At 40.4% G+C, this 20000-nt stretch overlaps 2 protein-coding genes across 4 annotated transcripts in view; one reads left to right on the top strand and one right to left on the bottom strand.

Moving 5' to 3' along the window:
- The window catches only part of cdk13 (cyclin-dependent kinase 13), a 15301-nt gene extending 6545 nt beyond the window's left edge, over nucleotides 1-8756 (top strand). The window contains exons 5-14 of the mRNA XM_017479685.3: nucleotides 1-54; nucleotides 684-873; nucleotides 1047-1103; nucleotides 1211-1312; nucleotides 1416-1493; nucleotides 1621-1737; nucleotides 3615-3746; nucleotides 5022-5218; nucleotides 5607-6134; nucleotides 7227-8756. The exon at nucleotides 1-54 is cut by the window's left edge and continues 117 nt beyond it. Coding sequence (XP_017335174.1) covers nucleotides 1-54; nucleotides 684-873; nucleotides 1047-1103; nucleotides 1211-1312; nucleotides 1416-1493; nucleotides 1621-1737; nucleotides 3615-3746; nucleotides 5022-5218; nucleotides 5607-6134; nucleotides 7227-7912 — 2141 coding nt within the window. The 3' untranslated portion in view covers nucleotides 7913-8756. The remainder of the gene's footprint in view (nucleotides 55-683; nucleotides 874-1046; nucleotides 1104-1210; nucleotides 1313-1415; nucleotides 1494-1620; nucleotides 1738-3614; nucleotides 3747-5021; nucleotides 5219-5606; nucleotides 6135-7226) is intronic.
- Nucleotides 8757-13279: 4523 nt separating this feature from the next.
- itgb1a (integrin, beta 1a) overlaps nucleotides 13280-20000 on the bottom strand; it is a 48902-nt gene continuing 42181 nt past the window's right edge. For 2 of the 3 annotated variants that reach the window (XM_017479698.3, XM_017479707.3), the window contains exons 14-17: nucleotides 19538-19764; nucleotides 18070-18236; nucleotides 15782-15859; nucleotides 13280-14798 (exon numbers count right to left, since the gene is read on the bottom strand). In XM_017479698.3, the coding sequence (XP_017335187.1) occupies nucleotides 15782-15859; nucleotides 18070-18236; nucleotides 19538-19764 (472 nt within the window). In that variant the 3' untranslated portion in view covers nucleotides 13280-14798. The remainder of the gene's footprint in view (nucleotides 14799-15781; nucleotides 15860-18069; nucleotides 18237-19537; nucleotides 19765-20000) is intronic. The other variant, XM_053683760.1, reaches the window with a different exon arrangement.

The raw sequence follows: 20000 nt of genomic DNA on the forward strand, positions 1-20000 counted from the left end.
TGAAGGAGATCGTCACGGATAAAGAGGACGCTCTGGACTTCAAGAACGATAAAGGTATTCGCTGTGTATGCGAGGTAGTGAAAACAAATCAGCTATCCACTGTTTCTTACTTTTGATATGACCTTAGCTTAAGTAATCTAAACCATCGACCTCATGAGGCTCACAATGGATTGTTAGATATCTTGAATATCAGTCAGGAATACGTTTAGCTCTGAAACTCGTCTAAAGAGAAGGGCCTCAGGCTTTTGGGTCTTACGGCCTGAACCCTGGTGTTGTGGCTTCCTTGCTGAACACATTTAAAAAGAAGCACGTTTCAGTAGAATCATAAAGAATAATCCTTATATATATTTTTATTACATTACACATGTGTATATGTTTTATACCACACCACACTTGAATGCTCCAATCTGATTGGTCAGAAGGTGTGCGTTATTTATTTTAGTTTGACGGTAGTTCCGGCCGTAACATGAAGGACAGGTTAATATCGACACGCTCGTTATAGCACGCTATTGTTTCTATAGTAACAGCTCCGACACATGGCGGATGCTCCACATAATCGAAGACTAATAATAAGCAGCATATGTCGTGTACATGAGTTGGAAAAACACGCCTGTCCTCCACTGATCCTTACCTTCTGTTCTCATTGAAATGCCTGTGTATTGATTGTGACCCTTTTCTGACAGGGGCATTCTACTTGGTGTTTGAGTATATGGACCATGACTTGATGGGGCTTTTGGAGTCTGGCCTAGTCCATTTCAACGAGAGCCACATCAAATCCTTCATGCGGCAGTTACTGGAGGGTCTGGACTACTGCCACAAGAAGAACTTTCTGCACCGAGACATAAAGTGCTCCAACATTCTGCTCAATAACAAGTCAGTGTGCTTCAGCCAGTCTAGGATACAAAATAACAGAGAGACACTTTGTTCCTGGCTCGACTGAGCGTGTTATAGTTTGTGTTCATGTATGAAATCGTTGCTGAATTTTGTTCCCCCAAATAGCGCCATCCAAACCGAGACACTTTTAATTCGTATTCCTGCTTCCTTAGGGGCCAGATAAAGCTGGCGGATTTTGGATTGGCTCGACTTTACAACTCCGAGGAAAGGTCAGTGTTCTCATATTAAGCTTAAATAAGATTAAAATTGGACTAAAGACTAACACTTTCTGGAATTTGCAGAACGGTAACTTTTTTTTTTTAATTTACGTTTTTAGCCGGCCCTACACCAATAAGGTGATCACACTGTGGTACCGTCCGCCTGAGCTTCTGCTCGGGGAAGAGCGGTACACGCCTGCCATTGATGTGTGGAGCTGCGGGTAAGAGTCGAACGCTATCATGGAGGTCTATATAGCGAGGCGGCCCTTATCGTTTCCAGGATTTCAATTCAATTTCCTGTCGCTACGCTTTCTTCTGTTCCAGGTGCATTCTGGGTGAGCTCTTCACCAAGAAACCTATTTTCCAAGCCAACCAAGAGCTGGCACAGTTAGAGCTAATTAGGTAACTCGGTCTCCGTCCACATCTTCACCCTCAGAATCATAACAATTTGAGACGTGTCTGCGTCATCGTTCGGTTTGACGTGGCATTCATGACGTTCTGAACTAACACCGTCTCGTTTTCTCTTCAGTCGTATCTGTGGCAGTCCCTGTCCTGCTGTGTGGCCTGACGTCATCAAACTGCCATACTTCAACACCATGAAACCAAAGAAACAGTACAGACGCAGGCTCCGCGAAGAGTTTGCTTTGTGAGTAACGAGGGGTTTTAATACAGGGAATAGACTCAAAGACGTTATTCTGGAAAGCGGTGCAGTGCAACATTCCAATCATAAACCACATCTTTATAGTCAGTTACCAGCCCTGTTGATTTTTCTACATTTTATTAGTTACATTTATATAGAGCTTTTCTAGACACTCAAAGTGCTTTACATATAATTGGTGGGGGAATCATCTCCTCAAACACCAATAGTGTGTAGCATCCACCTGAATGATGCAAGGGCAGCCATAGTGCGCCAGAACTCCCACCAGACACCAGCTATTAGTGGAGAGGAGAGAGTAATGTAGCTAATTCAGAGATGGAGATTATTAGGGGGGCATGATAGTGAAGGGCCAATGGGGGAATTTCACTAGGACACTGGGGTTATACCCCTACTCTTTTACGATAAGTGTCCTGGGATTTTTACTGACCACAGAGAGTCAGTACCATCAGAAATACAGTACTGTTTTTACACTATAGTGCCCCTGTCACTTTACTGGGGTATTAGGACCCACAGGGTGTGCGCCCCCTGCTGACCTCACTAATAAAACTTCCAGCAGCAACCTTAGTTTTCCCCAGGAGGTCTCCCATCCAGGTACTGGTCAGGCTCAACCCTGCTTAGGTTCAGTGGGAAACCAGGTGAGAACGGCAGGGAGATGTGGCTCTGTCTGTTAAATTATTAAAGAATGATGCATTGTAATTTTTGGAACATTCTCAAAAAATTTTGTTCCTGTTATCACAGCAACAGACAGGAAAAACTTTCCTGTGTCTGAAAACTTAAAAGAACAGGTTTACTTCTAAGGTTGCATTCAGATAATCAGTGTTTTGTGCTTCACACACCACTAAGGTAAGGTAGGTGAATCACATACGAGAATAATAAGCATTTGTACAGCGAGGTTGAGGCGGTGCTACGTCCAAACCAGTTCGAAAACACTGATCAAACTGGCTTTGGTAGTCACAAACCAGCACGGCACAGCCAGCGGTAAAGCAGCACCGCACTTCTCCTCGTAGAGAAAGCGTGACTTCACTGTCTCAGAGCGGTTTTGCTGCTGATTATCTGTAAGCTGTTATAAAGGGCTGGGATGCCTTCCAAAAAATAAAGAAACGTCTCCTCACAGAAAGCTTCACCACAGCATTTACACACGTAAATTTTCAATCTATATATGTGGCACGTCTGCCAGTGCAAGCCCCTGGGAATTAGCTGACCAATCAGAATTGAGAATTCTTCTTTATTTTTTGGAGGCTTTATGAGCAAACCCCTAATCATTAGACTCCTGATGTGAAGTGGTCCATTTAAGTGCACTGAAGTTCAGCCATCTTTAATATCGTTAAAGCTCTCTCGTGAAATATTTCCATAAAAGTTAGTGGAGTTCTTATAAAAGTGTCAACAGGCACAGCGTTAAGTGTCCCTCACGGACAACCCAAAACTTGTGATCTAATCCATTTCTGCTCGAGAGATTGCTAGTTTCTCACCCGCAGCAGAGAGCTTGTGATCAGACACCTGTTCCACCTCCGCTTTGTACAACCGCCGCAGCGTTTCAACGAAATGCGACGGAGACGATCCACATCGTTTTCGGTTTAGTTCTGTGATGAATGAAATGTTCCAATACATCTTTCATTCGCTTTAGTATTTCTGTCTGTCAATGCAGAACCACATATTGTTTTAGTAAAGAGATCAAGCAATAACGCTGTGACTGTTCTCCATGGAAAGCATGTACATTGCACAATGATTACATATCAGTGTGACGTATTTTGCACACAATGTGCAAAAGTGGTGCGCAGTAATCTGTTCTGTTGGTGGTTTGCTTAGAAGGAATTTCATTGTTTTTCTCCCCTGGTGCTAAACGAGGTTTTTCTTGCTGCGTTTAGTATTCCTCCGACGGCCCTGGACCTGTTTGATCACATGCTGGCTCTGGACCCCAGTAAGCGCTGTACTGCAGAACAGGCTCTCAGCAGCGACTTCCTCAGAGACGTGGACCCGGCTAAGATGCCCCCACCAGAGTACGAGTGCCGTCTGATTTGTTCCTGAAAAACCTCCCATATCATTTCTCTTCTTTCCTTTTCTATTTTCTTTAAGGCACTTGCTTTTTCTATAAAAATGGATTTATCAGGGTGGACAAATCCATATATTTATTAGCTAGCCCTACTGGGCAAGTAAAAGCTCCAGTGTGCTACCTGTGTTTCGTTTGGCCGGAAACCTCATCGACTGCTAAAAATGAATACATTAATTTTGCATTAATGCAGACTAAAGGAAAACAAACAAGTACTTGCTCAGCACCCTCTTCTCGAAAGGTTTCCAATTTGTGCATGTAATGAAAACTGTAACGGCACTAATCTCTGGTCTTCTCTCTTCACTTTGCACATAAAGATATTCCTGTAAATCCCCCACATCTGCCGTTTCAGTTATCATGGCTTTCATGGCCGAAAAAAACGGAATGGAAAATTGGAAAATTCTAGAAGTATGGCAAATATTCGTGATTTAAATCGCACACTGTTCGGCATAACATGATGAATCTCGGGTGGTCCAGAACACCTCAGCAGTGCCACAGGCTGATTGCCTCCATGCCACGCCGCATTGATGCCATAATTCGTGCAAAAGGATTAAAGCCCCGACCAAGTATCGAGTGCATAAATTAACATACTTTTTAGAAGGTTGATATTTCTGTATTATAAATTCTTTATTCTAATATTTTGAGATACTGGATTTTTGATTTCCATGAGCTGTAATCCCTAATCATCGAGATTAAAACAAAAAAAAGGCTTGAAATATTTCACTTTGTGTGTAATGAATCTAGAAAATATGAAAGTTCCACTTTTTCAATTAAATTACGGGAAAAAATGAACTTTTCCACAATATTAAAAATTTTTTTGAGATGCACCTGTATTAGGAAGGTTAGCCTGCATCACACCTTTGCGCTGGACTTTTCGTTCAGGTTCATCAGTGTTTCCCCATACCTATGTGATTCTCAACTGTGCATGCAAATGAATCCGCCTCATACAAACCGTTCTATCTTTAACCAGATCGTGCCTCGGCCGTGCGTGTAGCAGAGCAGAACGAGTGGCCCATGCCTTAGTTATTGCTGATTTGTCCACCCTTGATTATAGACTACACGTCGATGTCGCACCGGATATTGAAACAGACTCTCTCTCTCTCTCTCTCTCTCTCTCTCTCTCTCTCTCTCACTCACTCACTCACTCACTCACTCACTCACTTGCACTCTATCTGCCTTACCAGTTTCTCATGTATACACTCTGCCTCTTTCTCTATGCCTCCAGTCTCCCTCTGTGGCAGGATTGTCACGAGCTGTGGAGTAAAAAACGGCGGCGGCAGAAGCAGATGCCGGAAGAGCTAACCGCTCCGAAAGCTCCACGGAAAGAGCTGGGATTGGACGACAGCCGCAGTAACACGCCTCAGGGTTTCCCTTCTGCTGGAGGACACAAAGGGCCCGGTGCCACCGCCGCTGCCATGCTGGGTAACATAAAATACCCCCTCTGCTCTGCTGAAGAACTCACACACATCACAAAAGTTTCGGTGTATTATCACTTATACGCAAACAACCAGAAAGATCCGTCCCTGTTCAAATTTTGTGTACATACTAAATATTTGTGAATTCGTTCCAAACGCTGTACACTTGCAGTCTTTGCCTTGTCGAGCATGTATTCAGTGTTTAAATGTTATTCTTCTTGAGGAGATGCATGCCCGTTAAATTCACACTTAATGAATAAATTGGATTATAATTAAGAGACCAGGCATAAATACAAATTGGATGTTCAAATTAGTTTGTATAATTATTGTAGCAATTTGATGCTAAATATTTTGAGCTTTATGAAGCCCTAAGAAACCTATTATGTCTCCCTCAGACCCCAAAGGTCCTAACGCTCAGCTGACCCAGGAGCAGCTGGCTGTGCTTCTGAACTTGCTCCAGTCTAAAAGCACCCCAGCGGGTTCGGCGCAGCTCTCCCAGGCCATGGGCTTTAAGATAAACTCTGAAACACTGCAGCACCTTGCTAAGGCGCTTCTCCCAGGAGCAGCAGAGCCCGAGAGGCCACCGGAGCCCCTTGCCGCTTCCCAATCCCAGCCCAAGGCGCCTAAACCCCCACAACCTATCGCAGCAGTGAGCGGGGCCCCCAGAACTCCACCCCTGCCCAAGCCTCCATCACCCCCTACTCCGCAGCAGCAGGGCAAACTCGACGGAGATGTCTCTGCCACAGCTACGCAAACAGCCGTCACTATGCTGCTCGCTCAGTTTCTCAAGGTCCAGCAGAGCGCAGAAGCGCTCGGGACGGAGGGAGCGGATGCAGCCGTATCTACAGCGGCAGGGGCGACTGCCGCACCTCTTCTGCCGACAGAAATAAAACCGCCACCAGAGCCGAGCCCCGTTTCACCAGGTAAAGCCAATCCCTCTTTCACTCGACAGTTTTGTGTGTATACAGTCAGCGATCGAATCGACAGCTTTCATTTTGAAGAATCGGTGACGGAATGTATTCCAGAAATTGTCCCTGAATTCTAGCATTCAAAATTGAAATCATTATATGATGATTATACAACAGTGCTATTGAATCCTCCAAACCGATTGGTCAGAATTGGTCTGTGTTCCAATTCGCAGAGTATCCGAGATTAGTATCAGTGTGTCCCAAATCATAGTATGTTGAAACGATTGTCCCAAAGGTGCCCGGATGGCATACTATTTCTGGTAGATTTTTTTTTTTTAAAGTGGAGCGGTGGACACTTTTTCAGCTAATATTGCCCACAACTCTTTGAGCGAGGGAGGAGGAGTTTTGTGATGGTTTGCTTTGCAATAAGATGGGGTGTGTTTTTGAGAGGTGTAAAATGAAATGTGGAAAAATAAACCAAGGGAATGATGGATTCAGTTATATAGTAAAATTGATATAATGAAGGAAGAAAAACTGAAATGTAACGAGGAGTGACCTTGAGCACACGGCGACAGCGTGCGTAACTAGGCAACAACATTCTCTTCCATTACATGATGTGTTCGTATGTCCCAATACTCCCAGTGTGTATATATTTGTGTGTGTGTGTGTGTGTGTGTGTGATATATAAAATGTTTTCCATTAAATTATTAATCATCAGTGGTCTGTGTTACTGTTTGCAACTATTTGTACCCCATATGACTCATATTGAGCAGGAGACATGGTGAGATTGTTGGTCTGGAGGGAAGTGTGGAAATATTTACAGAAAATAAATAGCATTTATATATAACATGCCATTGATGATTTGAGTGCGAACTTTTTAGACAGTGTACAAATACAACAAAATCACTACCAGAAAGTGTGCACTACCAGAGGCCGTTGCTTGGTCAGGTGATATTTATGGGTGTCTGCTTTGTGAAAATAAACTGTTCATTTTCTAAGTAATGATGTATGATGTAATCTGTTCTAGATGGTGGATTTGGACCTTTTAGGTGTTTGTTTGTTTGTTGGTGATGAAGTAATTTTTTTTTTTTGGCTCTTGTCTTTCAGCGACCGAGGGGAGCGGATCATCCTCCAGAGCTCCCGAGCCGCTCTCCATCCTGCCTCCTGATCAGAGGCCCCCAGAACCCCCAGAACCCCCTCCATGTGCAGACCTAGACTACCGGCAGGCCCCTGAGAGCCAGCCTCTCCTCTCCTCTTCCTGTTCCACCTCTGCAGGACTAGGAGAAGCAGCACGGCCACCCGAGCCTGATTATCCTCCTCCTCCTCCTCCTCCAGCAAGAAGCCACTTGCCCCCTCCACCCTTTCCCCCTACAGGCTTCGGAGAAAGCTACCTCAGCCACATGATGGGAGGAGGAATACCCCCTCATGCACATGCTCATAACACATCCTCTGCCCCAGTGCCCTTCCCTCACGGAGCAGCACCAGGTGGCAGTGCTAGTGGAGTTTCTGTAGGAGCCAGTGGCAGCATGGTGTTTAGCGGAGACAAGGACCATCGCTTTGAGTACAATCACAGTCCCATACCTGTGGAGGGAACCTCCCACCCCTCTAGCATCCATCTCTACAACCCTGCTATAGGCCAGAAGGACGCAGGAGCACCGCCTCCATCTATTCCACCTCCTCCACCAGGACAAGTGTGGGGTTCCCCATCCCAGTCCGGGGCTCCACCCCTTCCTCTTGGGTACGTTCCCCATTTGAACACTGCAGCACTAAGGGGGAGGGGACTCCCATATTGATTGGCTCCCAAAAACAAGAGGGATAACACGGTGACACTCGCACCTCAGAAAAGGACGACTGTAAAAGACGGAAGCAGTTGCCATCGATCAAGCCAGCACTGAGTGCACTATAAAGGCACACTTAATTTGTAATAATTCTAATTATGGTTGCAGGCAGACATTTCAGTAGAGTATTGTGGCTTGAGCTACAACTAGAGGGGTGTGAGACGAGAGGGATTACTTTCCTCCTCACCCTTTATTTTCTATTAGTTGCCCCTTTCTATGATTTGGTAATCTTATCAAACTGCTGTCTTTTAAATAAAATTTGACCTTTTTGGAGTGTGCATTTACCAGCCTGGGTAAGTGTTTTTATTATCTGTACCTTCATGGCGCCTTTAATTGCATAAGGACAGACTAGTATTACAATGTTTTGCACTACTGAGTTAAGTAGGTGGAAACAACTAAGATACGGAATGATTTTGATGTGCTGTATCTGCACAAGATGAAAAGACCAGTAATGTGGGTTTGTTTGTTTTTTCCTCCCCCCCTTAATGACTTAACATTGGTGGGTTCGGTCCATTTTTCACTGGACGAGCTTTTTAAAAAAGCATTTCGCTCCAGTGAGATTTGCAGCACTTGGGCGACTAGGCTCCTTTAAATTGGTTTGTCTACTGAACAACTGAATGAAACAAAGCTGTATTTTCTCACCAGTTCCACCAGCCATTGTCTACAGCCATTGTAAAATGGAACAGAGAGACCAGTTTAATCCGATTTCAAAAAGGAGAGGAGCGGCAATGTCTTTTTTTTACTAAAAAATGTTTTTGTTCTTTTGGCAAATGTTTATTAAAGAAATGCCAACAATGTATGTCTTGTTGTCCGTGTTCTTGTAGCATCGATGAGGCACAATCGATAGCAGACTGCTACCTTACTGAAATTGTCTCGCCGTCGCTTGTGTTGTAAATCTTTCTGGATGACGATCAGGATACTGTAGTTTATAGATAATGCCCAAGGCTAAGATAGGAGAAAAACATGAGCAAGGACAGATGATCATGACCCAAGTAACAAACACGTGTACATCATGAGTGAACAAAGACAGTTGGAGAAATCACATTAAACTGAATTGATATTAAATAAATAGTGTATACGATTCCTGCCGTGGCCCTGTGTGTGCGGAGTTTGCATGTTCTCCCCGTGCTTCAGGGGTTTCCTCTGGGTTCTCTGGTTTCCTCCACCAGTCCAAAGACCTGCATGGTAGACTGATTGGTATGTCCAAAGTGTCTGTAGTGTATGAATGTGTGTGAGATTATGCCCTGTGATTGATTGGCACCCTGTCCACGGTGCCCCCCGCCTTGTGCCCCATGCTCCCTAGGATAGGCTCCAGGTTCCCCCGTGACCCTGAAGGATTAACGCTATAGAAAATGGATGGATGATGCTTTGTAGTCTCCAACTGTAGTCTCTAAAAATAGCCATGGTCTAAGAATACTGTAGATAGGAGTTCTTTGCTGTAGAGAGCTAAGAAAATAGTACAAGTCACAAGGATTTTAAATGACTTTAACACTTAAGTTTAAGTGCTTGGTCCACAGGTAGATCTTTTAGGTAGTCATTTGAAGATCACCAGGGGAAGTTCATTCCACCACGTGTGTGCCGTTACGGAGAATAGTCTTGATGCAATGTTTCCCTTGTGTCTTGAAGGACCGTGGATGAAAGCAAGCCATGCTAGAGGCTTGAAGGTAAAGTGGTATGGAGTGTGGATTCATAAGTCCATACAGGTACAGTCAGATCCATAAGTGTTTGGACAGTAACAACTGTTGTAATTGTCATAACGTCAATACAACTCCACAATGGATTTGAAAAGAAGAAATCAAGGTGTAATTGAAGTGTAGACTTTCAGCTTAATTCAAGGGGTTTAACAAACTGTTTAGGACTTACAGCCATCTTTTATATAGTCCTGTGATTTTTGCAGGCTCGAAAGTATTTGGGCAAACTAACAAATATTTCTTTTTAATACTTGGGTGCAAATCCTTTGAAGTCAATGACTGTCTGAAATCTGCAGCTGCCTTCAGTTGCTGCTTGTTTGTGGGTCTTTCTGCCTTCAGTTTTGTCTTAATTAAGTGAAAAGCATGATCAATTGGGTTGAGTTAAGAACCTCTTGGGTTGCTTTTGCGGTATGTTTTGGGTCATTATCCATCTGTACTGTGAAGAACCGTCCTATCGGTTTTGCAGCATTTGACTAAATCTGAGCAGAGTCTCTTTTTTGGGGCTTTCTAGGCACATGTTCACGTTTTAAATCTGACCTGGGCAGCTACAGGAAGACAGTTGAGGGAAGTGGGGTAAGTTTTGGAAGAACTTGGGGAAATTGAAAACAAATCATGTGTCTGCCTTCTGGTTGAGTCGCAGGTGTCTTATGGCACGCAGGGGAAGTACTGCCAGGAGTGAAATGGAGTATTCCAATCATGAGATGACAAGTAAGTGAAAATACATATGAGTGATCTCTCTGGAAAAGAATGGCCAGATTCTCCTGATGATATACAGCAGTAACCTGCAGGACCGAGTCAGGTTAGAAAGATAAGTAAAGGATAGTTGGTTGTCCAGAACTACCCCAAGGTTGCATGCACTGCCAGAAGGTGTGATATGAGTACTACTGGGGAATCAGAAGATCTCTCTATATCCCTGGAGATGTACAGCAGCTCAGTCTTGCTGAGAGTTTCAGGTGGTGATTTTCCAACCGTGATGAGGGATCCGCCAGATCATACTGAGGTCTGTGCAGAAATGTTAGTGTCTGAGGGAGAAAAGGAGAGGAGGAGTTGGGTGTCATCATAACTGTTATATGAAAAACCATGTGATGTCACCGAGAGAGCATGTAAGGAGGAGAACAGAGGATTGAGCACCGAGCCTTGTGGGACACCTGTGGAGCGAATGCATGGATCCCCTCCATGTGACCCGTTATGACGTCCCTCCAGGTAAGAAGCAAAACGTTACCATGCTGTGCTATAAATAGAGTTGATAGTAAATTAATATGTCATATGAAGACCCCCCAATTTGCCCTCTTATGTGGTGACCGAGCCAATAAAAGGAAAGCATTGAGCAGGCTACAGTTATCCAAGATCCGAGGAAAAGAAGTCAAATGAGCGGGCAAAATATATTTCAGTGAAGCTGAGTTAGAGATATTTGTGTCCAAGGTTGCTGTTAATAAAAATATTCTTTTCAGAAGCTTAAAAAAACCAGTTGAATTTATTTAACACAGTTGAAAGCATGGTCCAGTAAGTTAAAAGATTAATGGTATCATGCATATAGACAGTTATGGAAGTGTGCTTTGGCTACTCAAACAGGACAAGTTACATACTGTAAAATTAGCTAGACTAAAAACCCAATTTGGGTCAAATTGGAAACACATTGGGTCCAATACAGATTTAACCCAGGCAGACTGGGCTTATTTATCTTTTTTTTTTTTTTTTTAATCCAACTTGTGGATAGAAATGACTGTTCTAGTCATTTTGGACTCAATATCATATCCATATACAACATACTATTATATGGTTCATTTTGGTAGCCTCCGATCTATACGTGACTAGCTTGGTTCAGAATCTGGCCTACCATTAATTTGTGAATGATGACAGACTATGTATACATGCATGTCAATATTCCACTATTAATTGGAATTTGGCGATATTCTAATTAGTACTGAGTAATGTAAACGCTGCAGTCCGATTCAGATTAAGACAATATTATGATTCCCACCCCTGGAATATGCCTGTTTTAATCAGAAATCTGTTGATGTAAACGCCTTATTCAGAAAATCCACTGAAAGGAGATATATGCACAGGCTCAGTCTGCAAGGAACTGTGGGTGCTAACTGATGCTTAGCTGAAGGCTAGGTATTTAGGAATAGCAACTCGGGCACACTTACAACCATGTGTACAGGAATATTCCGATGCCTGTACACACATAAACATCGTGATTCAGAATATGGCTGAAACCCGAATATAAACCTTAAACGGAATTTGATGTGCATGTAAACGTAGTCACTGAGGAGGACCATTTTAAGTTTGAGTTATGGGCAAATCACTTTGATATAACCTATTACACCATTAAAAATAGAAGGTATCTGTCCTTTTTTAACTAAAAGATTTACACGCAATTGTATTCGATAATAACAATTTATGATTGTTGTCTCAATTCTTTCAATCATTGCATCAGCTTATGTTCCCATCACCTTTCCTCTCCACTTAAGCAACAGTTTTCAGGTTGTAAAAATGGTCCGGAAAGATTTCCACACACTCTTACTGGATGCGTGTCTATTAGCTAAATGTATGATCTGCACTCCCTAATACTAGTTCTGTTAGGTATCTTTAACACTGGCCCTGGTATAAACATTATTCTAGTGTTTATACTTCCCTTATATATTTATATCTCTGTAAAATATATCGCTTTTAATCGTATCCATACTGTTGCTACTTTTTAGGAACTTCAGTCTAATAATATTTAGTATATCCCTCTTGGTTAGCACGGTTTCCTTGCACCTTCAAGTTTGGGTCAGGGTTGGGGGTTCGAATCCCGCCTCTCTCCTGTGTGTGGAGTTTGCATGTTCTCCCCAGGTTTCCTCCCCCGGTCCAAAGACATGCGTTGTAGGCTGATTGGCATGTCCAAACTCTCTGTAGTGTGTGAATGTGTTTGCGGTTGTGCCCTGAATTCCTTGAGCTCCAGGCTGCCCTGTGACCCTGAGTAGGATAAGCGGTATGGAAAATGGAATGGTATCCCACATTCATGTACATATTCACCAAAGAAAATAATTTATCACTGTTTATTAATTTAAAAACAGTTTCAATTAGTTTCATTATACTAGTAAGACCTTACTCCAATTCATACTTAAAACATCTTTTTTCAAACAGCCAACTGTCCGGGAAACTGCAGATAAAAGCAGCTTTTAGCTGATGACTCCATTACGTAAAGGGTTTTTTTATTTTGTTTGGATATAATTGTCAAAGTCAATGAGAGATAAAAGGAAACACTCTAGTTCAATAAATGTCAGAAATTAAGTCTTTAGAAATGAAAGTTTGTGGTTATTAGCAGGCCTCTGTCCAAGGTGTTATTAAAATCACGAGTTGACAATATTGTTTTATGGAGAAAAATGATAGGTAGTATGAATAAATATGGTCCTTTGTCTGAGACAAACAAACGTAACTCAACTAGAAGTAGTGCTTCCATCCTTATGCTGCCCTCTACAGGACCACTTGGCTCACTACACTTCCTCTGTACTGATTTATGAAATATGATATTCAAAGGTACTTCTGTACAGGCTTCATATGCTCATGATCTTTGCAAGATTGTAGAGAAGTTTCCATCTTACATCAGAGTAATGATAATCCTCGTTAATAAACAAAGGCATGATGTTTTTAAGAGTTGGTTTTAATAAATAAATTCAAAACAGCATGGCAATAGTGAACATGTCGAAAAGGCACTTTAAAATAAAGGACTGGGCTAGGATTTGAGGCATCTTGGGTAATATAATATTGCATTGTACATCAAATATCAAGAATTTTCCAGTTTCCATATGTCTTGGTGGTTGGCAAAGACATCAAAATGGCATTTTCTTTGTTTTAAAAGTAAACACATCTTAAACATTAGAACAGAATAAAAACGTTTAACCACACAACCATGTACCATGAATGTTTTCACAAATCTAATAGTTTTTGTTTAAAAAAAAAAAAAAAGACATTAGTGGTTTAATTTTTTTTTTAAGCCGAGAGATTTATAACCTCATAAAAATCTGAGAAAATGATTTGTATATGTATGCAAGTATTCATACTCAAAATAACTTACTACATATAAAGTAAATCAGCAAGTAATGATAGATTTGTGTTGCTGGGGTAACTATACTGTCAATCATAATGCACTCTGACACACCCACAATGTTTTGATCAAGTTGAAAATAGGAGTTTTCCTATAGTAGCTTTCAATTATAATTAAATAGCAGTTTAAGAAATATACTGCCCCCCCACCCGCCAATTTTGCCAGAGGCTTTAACTATAGATATCAGTAGACATACTGATTTCAGGACTACATACAAACAACTCTCAGTAAAGGATATGCTCTTTCACAGACACAGGTTGAAGTCAGATATACATAAAGTTGCAAAATCGCTCGTCATCATTTGTCTTAGAGAATGAGAAGGAAAATCTGACCAAAGCCACGTGCGTTTATGAGTGAAATGCCCCTAAAGCGTCTGTGAGTGTTGCATAAAATTGCTCTAGACTATGTTTCAAAACTTTGGAATATAACATAACATAAAATAACATAACATAAGCCCATAACATGCCTTCAATGCTTGCTAAGCAAATATGTCTAGAATCATTAGCATAATAAAAAGACACCAATACAAATAGTACTCCAGATTGTCATGTCAGATGTTACACACTCACAGTGATGCTGTTGCATAATGCTGTTTGGTTCTCTCCAATAGAAATGAAGACTAGAATAGATAATAATAAACTGTCGTAATAAAGGTTCGCTTCATACCTTATGTATCGCTTATGAAGGATTAATAGCGGTCTCTGCATCAATGAATTTGCAGTAAATGTTCTCATCAATGTGTGAAACAAAGGGAAATAATACAAACAGTATTTTAAACAAGAGCTTCAGATGCTGATAAAGTCTTTACAAACTGTACATGTTTCGCAATAAAACAGAGGAGAGGAGGCACAAAATGCTCGCGTCCTATTTAACGCAGTGCTACAATATAAACGCGTAGTTCTACGAAATAAAATGAAAAGAAATTTAAATGGGAAGACAAGATTTCGAACTGAAATGAAGAATACTGCTCTGAGCACATGGGAGATGTGCATTATTTGCCTTCATATTTGGGATTGATGACGGTTGTAACGGCACTCTTGTAGATCGGATTTTCGCCCTGTGAAAAGCAGAAACATGAACACGTGAAAACAGGCGGAGCAACAGGTTTTTGAAGATGCAGTGCTCTTAAATTTAGTCCTGTCAAAAAACACAGAAAAACACCCAAATTCATTTGTTAAGGATCTCAATAAAAGAGTGAAACGGGTGCAACAGTACGAGCTTCAGTAAGATGATTAGTTCATAAAAACACAAACACACACACAGACTGAAGGACATGGAATAGGAGTTGGAGTAGCGGTGAAGGGGTGAGTGAAGTAAATGTCAATTTATTTAATAACATTTTCATGATGCACAATATGTAGAACAATATTTGGTTTTAAATGAGTGTCAAAAAACAAGAAGAAAATAGAAATCAGAAAATTTGGTTTAGCTGAGTTTAGTGCCATAAAAAAAAAGAGAAGACCAAAAAAAAACAAAAACGAATAAACATATGATTATGCTGAGGTTTGCCACAAAAAAAAGCAAAGAAGAAAACACAAAAAATGTTTTTGGAAAAATTTGTCATAAAACATTGGCACCAAAAAAAGAAAAATTTGGTTGTGGTAATTTTTTTTTTTTTTGCCAAAGGGTGAATCAACCGGGGGGGACGCATTGAAAACGTTACACGATTTTCCATACATTTACTAAAACCGTTTTTTTTTTAACCTAGAACAAGAGGGGGGAGAGGGGGTGGGGGGGTCAACCAATTGTTAAAAAAGATTTTAAACGTGTATTGCGATGCAATTCATCACACCACTATCATATTGTGATATCATACGATTGTAGTATTTTGCTCTTACATCCCTAAAGACTAACAATGAGTTTATAATACAATACAAAAGAAAAAAAATGATGCATTTCAAAGTTTAAAAACATATTTAAACTGATTAATTTAATGATTAAATTAAAGTTCTAAGATCACAAGCCATAGTGCAAACTATCTCACATCACACACAAGACAATGAAAAGACCATGCAGAGGCAAGTGGAAAGTAATACACACTTAAAAAGCTGCAGTTTTATGTCCATAGTTTGGATTCTGGAACTTATTAACAGGACTCTTGTAAATTGGATTATCTTGCTAAGGAAGGAAAAAGGCACAGAAAGAATTTGAAGGCAAGATGGAAAAGGGCAAAGGAGATGAAAAACACATCGCAAAAGCAAGAAAAACGATGATAATGAGGACCTAAAAGGAAGAGGAAAGATTTTACTGGAAAGATCTTTGTGCAATCATCAGGAATTTCAAACATCATTAAACTGCTCTTTACAAGATGGAAAATCTAACACTTAAAAGAGCACTAGGAAATACATGCTGGACTTGTGTTTTTTCTCTACTTTTCTCTGTACTAACTCCTCTCTAACAGGATTTTAGCTTGATAATATGAGGATGTGTTTGATGGACACGATGAAGCATTTCTGTAAGTCGCTCTGGATAAGGGCGTCGGCTAAACCCTGTAAATATTCATGTAAAAATCTACAATTGTAATCAAAATTATTCAACCCCCATTACAAATCAGGGTTATTGTGAAAATTGAACAAATCAAACTAAATCCGTTGAAATAGTTCAACACAACGGATGCTTCAAGTGGTTTCCCCAAATTCAACTGAAAATGCAACTGTATGTATTTATGTACTTAGTAGAGCACCCTTTAGCTGTTATGATCTGCTGCAATTGAGATGCAAGGCTTCTGGCAGCATTCTTGAGGAATCTCAGCCATTCATCATGAACAATGGCGTCCAGTTCAGTAATATTCTTGTGTATGCGTGCTACAACCGCCTTCTTCAAATCCCACCAGAGATTTTCTATGGAGTTCAAGTCGGGTGACTGTGACGGCCCTGTAGAATCTTTCAGGACTTCTTCTGCAACCAAGCCTTGGTGGAATTTGAGGTATGCTTGGGATAAACCTGATTTGCAATGGGGGTTGAATACTTTTGATTTCAACTGTATATCCTTTCCTTTTTCTAAATGTAGAGGTGAATTTTGCAGTCCTGGGAACTGCTCCATCCAACAAACTCAACTGAGAAAACACAACCACCATCATTATTAAAAGAAAAAAAGAAGGTTCAGAGGCCGTTCTTATAACAACAGCTGAAACCACTGAAATCGGGTTTTCACGTCATTCATCACAAATCAGACGATCTGCTACAAATCACAAAATGTATAATTAACAAGATAAAAACAGACTAATAGTTCCAAACAGGTACTTTAAGTTTATAATCTTGGTTTATAAAGCATCTATAGAGCTAGGAACATAGAGTGTACCTAATGTTATCTGAAATTATATCTGAGAGTTTAAAGGCAATATAAGAATAAAAAAATATTTTTTGTATAATTTTGTAAATAGATCAATAAACAGAAACAACCATAAATGCATCCCTGGAATAGTGGTGGCTTGAAACAGGATGGAAACCAGAGCACTCAATATAACTGTCCCAAGCTTCATCACAAGCCACACACAGCCTTTGAAGACGATTTAATCACAGGCCCTGGCAGACAAAGTGGCTGAACGGTAACTGACACCACAGCCTTTGCATTGCCATAATTAGAGCTTTATGAACCTTTACAGCCCTGCCCATGTCACTCAGACACACTCCTACATTACAGAAGAGCTTTGATGTATTGTGCTGCCTACACTCAAGATTAATACGCAATAATGCAATGCACTTTTGTTTGAAAGTGTGAATGTTAATCTGTAAAAATAATGACAGCTTCTGAAAGTTTCAAAGTATTGGTGGAGGCTTATCCAAGCATGACGTGTTGATTTTTTTTTTTTTACAAGCTTTTTCGTATTATAAATGCAGAAATTACAGTTTTTTTGATTAGTCCTAAATAGTGAGACATTTTCTTTATTTATAACCTGCAGGGGGCAGCACTGATTAATCAAGCCTCTCAAATCTATTCCAAACAGACCACACCTCAGAGAACCAAGCCCTCCAAAATCCAAAATGGCTCTGTTCTGTTTCCCAGCTGCTAGAAGTATTACCCCAAAAATATATTCAAAGCCAGCTGGCCTTGGGGTAACTTTCCCATGAATTAAAGACCAGAATGGGTTGAGACATGAGGTAGGGAGAAGAAAAGGGGTTTTCAGACACAATCGTAGTCCCGTTATCTTTATATCTACAGGAACAAGACACTCAGCTAAAGTAAGAAAGCCTTATTACAGCAAGGAACTGTGGTGTTTTAAGATTAGGACTGAATACCAATAATCTAAACAATGACCGATCTCAGAAGTCAATAATTATACCCTATAAAATCTTAGATGAAAACCAAAAGCACAGGCGTTTTCTTACCATATCCCATTTGGCATTAATTTTCTCTTTCTCAAACTTGGCAAACTCGCGGCGGTCATGAATGATCATGAGCAATTTCCAGATTAACAGAAGAGCTAGTCCAATCAGCACTATTCCTGCCACCACTCCAGCCACAATGGGGATGATATCAGGACCAGCTGGGCATTCTGGGAAACAAAGGATTATGGGAAAAATGATACAGCACATTCCAACACATTTCAGTTCTTGTAAACATACCAACATTACACAATACATTTGCTAAGTGATTTCCCTTTTAAAAGTTTTTAGAAAGTTCACTCTTTAATAAAGTTGACTATTTAAAATGGACTTTTTTTCTTTTAAAATGAACTCTTTACTTAAAGTTGACTTTTTTAAGTTGAGTTATTTAAAGCTGCCTTTTTTTATTTATTTATTTATTATTATTTTTTTTTTTTTTTAGGTGTCTTGCTGTAATGTCATATCAAAAAGGAATTCTGGACTTCAGTTGCCATCAGCCACTGCACTGTACTGTTTTGAAGTTTATATAGCACAATTTACTTCAAGTCCAAAATCTCAACGCTTTTCATGTAAAAGATGAAAGTATTTTTAATATAATGTGTGATTAATGAGATCTACACCCGTTACTGTATTTAGCTATGAATCTAGGATATGCTTCAAATCACAAAATGTATCATTAACAAGATCAAAACAGACTAAGAATAGGACAAGTACTTCAATTAGCACTTTAAGTTTTTAATCTCGGTTTATAAAGCATCTGTAGAGCTAGGAACAGAGCGTTCCTAATGTTATCTGAAATGATATTTGGGAGTTTAAAGGCAATATAGGATATAAAAAAATATTTTTTGGCTTTTAAAAAAAAAAAAGAAGAAAAGAACTTTGTAAATACATCAATAAATAGAAATGACTATAAATGCATCCCTGACTTGAAACAGGATGGAAACCAGAGCACTCAATATAACTGTCCCAACCTGTTTAATCACAGGCCCCGATAGACAAAGTTTATTTATAGTTGACTCTTTATTTAAACAAGTGCTCCATATAACTAAAAGTTTTCATCGTCCACTCTCAGACTGTAATGTGTTTCATTAAAGATGAGTATACTTCTTTCTTGATGTATTTACTGTAAGTTACTGTAAGCCAAGATTTGTCTTACACTTGATATTAGATATTATTATTATTATTATTATTATTATTAGAATCAACTGTAAAACAAATAAATGTGCTGTGTGCTACAACATACGTCTTTTCTAGATAGAGCCACATTTCTCAGTTCATTTATTATATCCTTTTTTTTAAGTATTAACTTGAAGCTGTTAATGTTAATACAGGGAGCTCAAAAAACTTTGACCTGGCAGTGTACACTGCTGAGGCGCCCTACGGAGTATACAGGAAATCCGAGGCAGAGAAATTTATAACGTGAAACAGTTTTGTTTGTTGTGTCAAGCTTGGTTACATTTTCAAAATGTACCTAAAGTCTCGACGACATGGACCTCGGTGTGGTTAGTGACAGAGTAGGTGTAGTAGAACCAGCAGTCGTTAGCATCTCTCTCCTTGCAGTGCATGAGTGGGAAGGCTTGTACAGGCTGAGGCAGGTCATCCGTATGTTTCACCTTAATCAGAGTGAAGTAACTGCAGTCTCTCTCACAAGTGTCCTTCTTCTCTCCTGTACCAAAGGCTCGGCACTGCACACACGCCCTGTGAAACAACATGCTGCTTGTTACGCATCTGACTGCGATTAACTTTCATTCATTCATTCATTCATTCTCCTTCCGCTTGTCCTGGTCAGGGGTTGTCATGGCAACAGGCTAAGAGGATCAGGTCAGACTCTAGCTTGATGCTCCACCACAGATTCCAGCTCCTCGTGGGGATCTCCAGGATCCTCACCCTATCACAGAGATTAAGCCACCAGCAACCATGGGGAGGAAAATCAT

The sequence above is a fragment of the Ictalurus punctatus genome, chromosome 1, assembly GCF_001660625.3.
Source record: "Ictalurus punctatus breed USDA103 chromosome 1, Coco_2.0, whole genome shotgun sequence".
NCBI classification, from domain to species: Eukaryota; Metazoa; Chordata; class Actinopteri; order Siluriformes; family Ictaluridae; genus Ictalurus; species Ictalurus punctatus.